The 9,902-nt window shown below is 33.2% G+C and overlaps 1 protein-coding gene across 1 annotated transcript; it reads left to right on the top strand.

The window, feature by feature from the left end:
- Positions 1–671: 671 nt before the first annotated feature.
- Positions 672–1,757, top strand: LOC149553182 (uncharacterized protein At1g76070-like). The gene has a single exon (XM_089789854.1). It carries the CDS (start codon positions 825–827, stop codon positions 1,635–1,637), a length of 813 nt encoding a protein of 270 aa, XP_089645980.1. The 5' UTR covers positions 672–824; the 3' UTR covers positions 1,638–1,757.
- The last annotated feature ends 8,145 nt before the right edge of the window (positions 1,758–9,902 follow it).

Below are 9,902 nucleotides of genomic sequence, written 5' to 3'. Positions count from 1 at the left end.
AATGAGATTATTTTTTATGATTTACTCAATATCAATGTATGACATATTGATGACTTAAATATTGGCAAGATTAGGATCCCATGTCAAACTTGAAGTTTTTATGGAAAATTAAGAGTGAGTTCATTTTTAATGTTTTAGTCAATATCAATGTACAAAACAAACTAAACTTTATACTATCCTATGAAATAAAACAAGATAATTTTCTTATTAATATTATGAATTTCTCTTCTAAATGTACAAATCTTTCCATGACTAAAAATATGATATCATATATACAATTTCGCCAATTTCTTCTTAAAATTATCAGCTAATTCATTATATTTAAAAAAGACTCTTAATCATAATATGTTGATTTGAATAATTATAACTAGATTATCTAAATTATATACCATTTCATGTTGAATTTAACCTTCATATCAAAGATAAATGATTACAATAGACCTCACAATCTTCAATAGTATTATAAAACACTTCTATCATCTCCCAATGAAAAATTCAAACTTTTTTATATATGTATATTGTTTAGTAAAGTAGAATAAAACGTTCTATACAAGGTCCAGACTTCAAAACCCGTGAGAAACACCCACCAGTTTGCTAATGCACGAAAGTAATCAAAATCAACGCTCAAGTTTTGTACTTGCTTGGTCTACAGTTGACCAGTTCTTCGCTCCAAATTCATCTTTAAAAGCAATCCTTCCAAGTAATTATTGATTGCAAGACAAAAAAATCGCTCTTTTGAAAAACGGATCTCCTGTTTTGTATGTTCTGCAAATCGATACAGGGCACAAACAAGAGCCATTCAACAAAAGAAAATCCTGTTTTGAATGATCTGTAACTCAATACAAGGGAAGATTTCATCGACAAAAATGTTTGTTAGCTCTGTGAAATTGGACGAGAAAGGAAAGAAGAAAAATTTCACTGACTCGGGAAATTTGAAGGGGTCGGAGGGCGCGAGTTCGAATCCCATGCTGGGCCGTTTGCCGAAGATGGCGTCGATCATGAGTGGGTGTCACATGGCTCCACTCAGTCCAGGCAGAGATTATGCCTGCAGACCGAGACGATGCCATACTTCTTTTATTCCAAAAGAAGCCATGGAAAAGAAAAATGGTCACGGATTCGAACCCCAGGAGCCTACGTCTCCCAAGGTTTCTTGTATCGGGCAAGTGAAGAAGAAAAAGCAGGCGTTGGAGGAGAAGAAAAGACAAAGGAGGTCTCGGGATCGACTCCGGCTGCCATCGCAAAAGAAATCCCTTCTATCTCCTCGCGGCGCCAAATTTTCCAAGCTGAAATCTTTTTTCTCCGGCAAAAAAGTGACGGAAACGGATTTTGGCGAATCTCCAGAGATCGATGTAAAGAATTTTCCTTCACTCGGGCAGATGAAACGGTTTTCTTCCGGTAGGCGGAGCGATGCGCTGGCGAATGTTTGGAGAGATTCTCAGAAATTGGTACAAAAATGTGGGGATGAAACGAACGATCCGAGTATTTCATCGCCTGTGATGTTTTATTCGGGGCCTCTGGTGATTGAAAGGCCAAAAGCTGAAATTAATTTGTGGAAACGCCGCTCTGTTGCGCCGCCAATGGAGTTGAATCTTTCTGCTTCTCATGGATTACAGACCAGAACTCCATTAACGACATAATTGTAGAATTTTATTTGTTCTTTAAAAAAAAAAACACACATTTTTAGATAGACGCTACTTTTGTACAGTGTAAATTGACTGGGAATGACAAATATTATTATTATATTGAACTTTATTCAATTTTAAACTTTTCCCTTTTCCTGTGATGTTGGTGCGAATCGATCTTTCGACGTGGAATGATTAGGTCGAGATGATTGTTGGGTTTCGTGGATGAGTTTTATTTGATGGTAGCCGTCGGAGACTCGCGAAGTGACGTGTTCTGAATTAGGGACAATTGCATTCAAAATCAACCAAATAAAATAGGATAATTTCTAAAATTTAAAATGGTTTTCATTTCCAATATATGGAAGTTCTCTATGGCCTAAACATCACATACTAAGCCTAAATTCTTATGTGCTAAAAGTGTTAAATAGTGAAAGTGACTTATATTTTCGAGCTTAATTTATTTTTTAGTGTGTAATGTTTAAGGGTGGCTGCTCGAAATTTTGGATGGCTTAAACATCTAGAAGTTCTTATTATGAGATATAACTTTATATATATATAAATACAAGTAAAGGTTTAGTCTTTGGAATTGAGATCTTTAAGTGTCGAAACTACTACCATATCTTTGGATTTTAGTATTACTATCATGTCATGTATATAGAGGAAGTCATCAACTAATAATTTGTCTCATTCATTTTTTACCTATTTCTTTTGTCAACAACCTATTTTAAGAAGATGGTGTTAGTGTTAATGAGAGCCTTAATTAACTCCATGATGGCTTTCTTGTTGACAATGTGATTCTCAAATTATGAAATACCTTGCCAGTGTCTTCATCACTTGTTAAGACATCAAAACCTTTGATGAGTGTCGTGGGTCTTTTTTATTTCTTTTTGTTGATGTAGTTTGAACTAGAAAAATTTGCATACATTCTTTTGTAGATGTGATACTGATCTTATACATGATCCTCCAAATCTGCAAAGAAGTTTGTGATTATAGTATGGAGGGATCTCACAACATAGTAGTTATAGTCTATAGTATCCTCTTGAATTCTATGCAAACTCACATTCACATTTATTTGAACAATAGATCAATCTCATCATGTATAAGGAGCTCAAAGATACTAAGTTTCCATATTTAAACCTTAAAGAAGCATTACAAAATATAATTTGAATTTCTTCTGATTGAGCTCCATTTAACAACTATAAATTTTTTTTATGATAGATTATCAAATATTCTACCTAGAATTTTTCATTTATAGGTGACTTTGGACACCTTTTTAATGTGTTAGCTAAAACAAATAACCTCTTTAGTGACTGTCAATGCTTCCAAACCCTTATTTCTCAACCATTAAATTCCTCATCAAAGAACCGAAACAAGAACATATAAAATTCCATTACTAATGGATGCTCAAAAACTGCTTTTCATCCAGGCATTCAATTAGATCTTTGAAACTGAATAACAAGAGATAGGAAGAGATTAACACCGTGAAATATGAAATGCAATAGACCCAATGAATTAAAATACATTTGATTATCAATGATGATATCGATGGCTCTCTGGTTAGAAACCAGAGAGCCCAATTTCCTTTCACAATCTCTCTCTTAACTCACTCACCGTTGACTCCCCCTTTCGATTAGATAATCTTGTCTATAAACAGACAATTCTTGGGTAGTTACAAAACCAACCTTAACCCTTCCTATTCCTATTCGGCCTTTTCATTACAAATTTCATAAACCTCTTAGTTGAATACGTTATAATGACAATTTAATAATTCTATCATTCTCTGACATGGTTTCATGAACTTTTGAAACTAAATAAATATTGTCTTAAAAATATGAAAATTGATGGTGGACATGGTGCCCCTGCACCATTTATCAAGGTCAAAAGTTGGTAGAAATGGTCAATGAATATGTGGATATGTTTGAAGGCATTGTATGGATAGATGAAGATAAATCTTAAAGATGAATCATGTAACAGGATGAGACAACTTATCCCCAAGTATAGGTAGCCCATAGACAAGCAATGTATGCATAACATTTGTTTATTAGATTTTCATGATAATACTTAAGTAAGGAACCATATGAATGGATTTCACCATTACATGAAAACGTTGTCTTTTCTATTTTTTATTTTTAAATATTTACTTTAAAAAAAAGGTAAACTATAGATTTTATATAAAGTGTTTGAATAGAAATGTGTCAAGCTAAGTCTTATAATAGCTCAATGCAAATTTTGAATCACACATGAATTAACACAACACAAAAAATGAAATACTTGAATAATGTCAACAATGGATAATAAATACAAAGCCTTATCTATCTATCTATAAAAATTGATGATAAAAATAATAAAATAGTACATATAGAAATAAACTAATAATACTTTTAAAAAATGTTCAAGATATTTTGCTTCAAAAATTTGTAATTGAAATATTATATTATATTTATCTATAAAAGATAATTTTTTCAAACTTTCAATGTCATACATAAAATTATAGCACATCAAAACATCCCCTCGAAGCCAGGGGGTTGTCCAAGACTGACAATACAATTTTAATGCATTCATTGACTAGAAGCAATATTAGGTTTTGTTCTTGTTCGATCTATAATTAACCCGTGACTATACAGCCACGAAAATGCACTTCTTTTACATTGCTTTTTCTAACTTTTTAAAAGATTAACTAAGTCCTCTCCTTCGTATGGAAGTGCATTTTCATGGCTGTATAGACGTTGCCCTATAGTTATACTTTACCTAGTCTTCTCCATCATCTTCATAGTCAATGATTGCGCCGTAAAGTCTTTTCCTTCTCCCAAATTCCAAAATAGTGTGTTTCTACTTCGAATATTCTCCAATTTCATATAGGGCGGCAGGTCTATGAAAATCGACGACAAAGAATAAGTTTTTCAAAGATTCGGACAATTATATTTGGTAAGCCGTTTTTAGTTGGAAGCGATTTGATCTATTGAATGAAAAGTATTAACATGTTGAACTTTATTCAAGTTTGAACTCCTTTCTTGTAATGTGTTGTTGGTGTGATTTAGTCCATATGATTGTTGGGTTTCGTGAACGAGTTTTCTTTGCTGGTAGCCGACGAAGGGTCGTGAAATGACATGTTTTAAATAAGCGGTATTTGCGTTCAAACTAAGTTTTGAAGGTTTAAAATTGGATCTATTTTCTGATATCGTTATTGAGGCTAGCACTTGCACCCTAGGAGCAAAAAATATGGTAGTGTATATAAGATACATGCTCATGTCTATTGTTTGTCAAACATATAATAAGACACAAAGGAATATAAACAACAACAAATCAGGTTGAAAGTTGTTATTTTGACATATTAACAATTAAAATTAAGATAGCTTCATTCATACTATTAGAGTCGTATAAGAACCATTAAAGACAAAAAAACAAAAAATTCCAAGAAAGGAATTAGTTACTTCATTTCAAAATTTGCATGTTGACGAGCATTTGTTTAATATGATCTTACAAATCAAACTAAATTAGAATACAATTACTTTTATTTATTTTTTATTAATTAAAAATTATGAAGCATGATAGTATGTTTATAGACATTGCATAAATATCACTTCTTTGAGTTTGACATTCATTTTTTTTCAACTAGATTCTTAGACACGAGTATACCCGAAAATGCACATGTGAAGATAAAATATTAAAGTACAACATTGAAAATATCACATAAATAAACTACAATATTTATAGTTACAAAGCAAGTTATTTTTGAGGGATAACAGTAACATATATATAATTAAAGTCGTGTAGCCAAAAAATTATACCAATAGTTTATCCACAAAAAACACATATTTATTAGTCTATTTCATCATAAATAAACATAGTAGATGTCAAGAGTGTAATACACATGGAGGCTAGAGAATTGTGGTGTTCTTGCAATTATTGACAATAATGGGCTTCGAGGTGCATTTTCTAGAGTAGCATATGTCATCAATGACCTATCCAAAGATGACATGTTTTCCCATCTGACATGGCCAATGTACATCCTTAGTCTTCACAATGCAATTGAATATAGGCTCAGTGTGCCTCCTTTGGAGTTCTTAGCAAGTCACATAAATAAACTAAAATATTTGAAATTACAAAGTGAGTTATGAGTAGGGGATACAAGTAATCGTATATGGCATCTTTTCACCATACTTATAACACAACAACTTGTTACCTTAGCGAATGATGATATTGAAATTCATAAATGTAGCCAATTAAAAAGTCGATGAAGTAAACACACACATGGTCATATAAATTAGAGGAAAGTACTATATTTGTTACCTATCCACTCTATACGGAGAGTTGTTGCAATCGAGACTCTTCCTTTTTCTGATAATGGTATACGTATTATCTTTCATTCTTGCATATTGATCAAAAGAGAATGGTGGCTCTTTATGCAGGTTATCGAGTGTTTTAACTCTTAATATAGCTGTAAAAGTCAAACCTTGTCATTCTGTTGTACCAATATCAATTGTTGTTCATTGAAGTGTCAATCCTTGGGATTTGTGTATGGTGAGTGGTCATGACATAGATAATGGGATATGTCTATAATTACCTAAGGTTACAGGTGTTATAGGTAAACTATTTGGGTCACCTTGGTTCCAAGGTGGGCCATTATAATTATCAAATCTGATAACCACATATAGAGGTAGGTCAGGGGGCTTACAACCAAGTGTGTACACAATATCTACCACCTCTCAAAGTGATCCATACACAACGCCCATTTGAATCCAAAGGGTTGTTGTTAACATTGTTCATTGACCTTTACATAGCAATAGTTCTTTTGGAAGTCAATCGACATCACTATGGATGTTTGGTTGTAAGTGTGTTTTTACTACAATACTAAGTGCAATGGGAAGATTGAGTAATTTAAGCATTTTTCGGTTGTGTACCTGGCTAAATTGTTTGTAGGTGTATTGACAATTGATCAAATGCTCTTTGTTCATAAACATATTTTTTTATTTGTACGTTGCATAAGTAATTCCCAATCTTGTTTAGTCGAATCTGCATTTCACATGTTGTACAACATGTGACAAAAGCCAATTTGAGCTTGAGCATCGCCTTGATGGAAAAATATGGTTGTCAATGTGATAACCTTTGTAAATTTATCTAAAAGGCCCTTGGCATTTGAGTGTGATGCATCTATTGGTTTATCCATGACAAGGGGTAGTTGTGCTAAGTTACCAACAAGAATTATAGATGTACCATTGGAGCATTTTTTTTGTTGATGGGGGAAAGCCTCACAAAATCTACTATCTATTTTCAAAAGCAATTTTGTCCCTACAAAACTAAATTCATCAATAAGGAAGTATTTGACATGTCTTATCTCTTCCTAACATATTACTAGCAATTATCCACATAGTGGGTACATTCCTCTTATTGGTATTCTAAGGGTAGCATGTATGGTTGAGGCATGTATGTTGAATGCCACAACTTTTGTAGGTGCAACAATAAGGAGTGGACTACTACTTTTAGATGCTAAAACACAAAGTGCATGTATGATGATATTTATCAAGTATGATTTTTCCTATACCCACTATTCCTTGTATGATCATGCAAAGGGGTTGTTTTGGGGATCTATCATTATAAAGCTCTTTTATAGTCGCAAGTGCTAGTTCTAGTTTGGGAGATAATGGATATAGTGGAGCATGCTCTTGTAATATGGAGTGGTCATCCATATGGAATTTCTTGTTTGTACTTATGAAATGCTCTGCAGTGTTATGCAAGTGGGGAGGTATAGAACATTCATCACAATTGTTGATATTATCAAAGTCACATTGACCGAGTATTTCAAGGGCATTCAAGTTATCACCACCAACAACTCCCATCTATGATAACAACTCCCATTCATCCATAGCACTTGTATTTATTGGATTCACCTCACTTGTATCATTTAAATCCTCTTCATGGTAAGGCTCTATAACTATCAGGCGGTCCACATGCCAGACATTGTAGTTATTAATATCATTTGTTTCCAATTTGTAACAATGTCATCTTTAGTGAGACCAATATCTATAGCAATTCTACAATAATGCTTGTACAAAGTAGCTCACTCCAATAAAACATCTCAAACTATTGAGATTCCTAGTCAAGGGTACTATAAGAAATGAGGAAAAACATTGACAATTGCCTTCTTTTTTCTAACCTTGCACTTGCACCCTTTGTGAGTAGATGAAAACGAGAATGATCTAGCAATTTCAATCAGTGGAATTAGTTCCATCTCAGCAAGTCATTCTATGTAGGAGTGTAAATAATTCACTAGTAATCTATTATCACTTGGATTTTTACTAATTCGATGCAAAACTTTATGTCCAACATTTAGTGTTATGAAAGAGAGACTACTAACAACAAGTGGTAGCTTTTGTAGCATATGGCATGTCTCTTGCGCTCCAATATCACAATCTACAATAATCTTGAACATAAATCTATGATATGCCTATAGTGTGTGGTCTTCATCCACTTATTGCTTACATATGCGCGTTAGCATATCAATACAACTCTCTAATTTCTTTTCTGCCTTTGATGTGTATTTTGCTATATATTTAAGAACAAGCAACTTTGATACAACTGGTTGAAAATCCATATTGGCCCTCCATATTGAAATCATATATGGTTTGTTTATATTTGATCTATCATCATTCCAAGCTGGAGCATATGTTATTTTTTTCCAGACTCATCACAAGCCAAGGATGAATTAGCACTTTTTAACCAAGGGGCTTTGTAGTGACACTCTAAAATATTACAATTTTTTTGTAAGCATGTTTCTTCAGTACATTATGTGTGTCATTGAATACAGTTGATCAATTCCTCATAGTGAACACACATCTCTAAAGAAGATATTATTTGTTTCCAATGAGCAAGAATCTTCTTGCAATGGTCAATGTTGTGTGTTGTTTCTATAAGAGGAAGTGTGGGAATTCCATGCACTCACATTTTTGTCAAAGAATGACCTCACTTGTTCTACCTCATGACTATGCCAATCAAATTGTCCATGTTAGGTGCACAAGGAATCCAAATGAATCCATGTATATGTCCTAATATTTGATGTTGCCATTCATATCTATATTAGTAATCTGTCACATGAAAGAGCTTTTCTATTACTTCTTCACAAAATATTGTGAACCTTTTATGCAAGAATAGAGAAGTTATATGTGGGTTATTGGTAATGTTGTTTGTGCATTCTTTGTTGGTTCAAAGCATCGATAGAAGGCCATTTAGAAAAATTAAATATAATTCAAGCCATTTAGTATCTATGGCACTAAATGTGAAGAAAAGAGTAGGGGTTCCTATCTGGTTGATCATATTTGTAAGCTCACCATGATGTTTACTCCAATACGCACGTGTTCCCTTCAAGGAAGATCCAAAGTGCATCAACTCTTCAGTCAATTGAGTGTTGAGCATCTGTTGTATGTGCAAATGAAGGTTTTGAATGGTGGTTGGGATGGAGTCCTCTACATTTTTCTTGACAAACATAGAAAAGATTCCTTGAGTTTGATGTTGCGTCATTAGATTTAGTACAAAATAGCATAACCTTGGGTGACTCCAAATCTACTATCATGGTATCTCATTAAGTGCAACACATATTCATGCATCTTAACTTGTCTATAACGAGGTTGCATTGGTAATGTAGCACCATTTGGGAAAAGTGTGAGAAATTCCATATCCAACAATCCTTTAGTATTGTATTCATTTATTGGAGGTAGGATCAAGCTCTAGCCAACAAATAAGAGCATCATTTACATCTGAAATTTGCATTGTTTCTTTGATGATATCTATCTCATGTTATCTATTTTGTAAGTTAGCCATAAATGATGATGAGTATGTTGTGTCATTTTCATTTTCATCCTTTCCACATAGATATGTGAATTCACTTGAGAGCTTATGTTCATTATCTACATCAACAGTATGAAGCATGCTTGAAATGTCTATACTTGTATCTGGGAGCTGTTGTAGACATTCATCATAAATTAGAACATTCTTATAGTATGGATCATATTTGATCTTATATTTTAATGCAACCCAAACATGATCCTTACTTACATAGCAATTGTAGTAAGTTCCATGGGTTTGGAGTCTTCAAACTATTAAGACACCCAAATCTAAAATTATGTGTTGGAAGTACTTTGATATTGATATAATGTCTTGTGGAAAGATAATTGTATCACCATAATATTTGTATTGCCCATTGCACACCACGAGCGTGGGATACTTGCACTATTGGATTTACTCGTGCTATGAGCATCTCTTCAACTTGGGTTAGATTTTATAATT

The sequence above is a fragment of the Cupressus sempervirens genome, chromosome 6 (genome assembly GCF_028749045.1).
Source record: "Cupressus sempervirens isolate cs-2001-9-10 chromosome 6, ASM2874904v1, whole genome shotgun sequence".
In the NCBI taxonomy this organism is placed as follows: Eukaryota; Viridiplantae; Streptophyta; class Pinopsida; order Cupressales; family Cupressaceae; genus Cupressus; species Cupressus sempervirens.
This window is presented reverse-complemented; position numbering and strand designations above follow the sequence as displayed.

Excerpts from the sequence above, each read along its gene's own strand:
- LOC149553182 (XM_089789854.1), top strand. The coding sequence starts at position 825 with ATGATCTGTAACTCAATACAAGGGAAGATTTCATCGACAAAAATGTTT.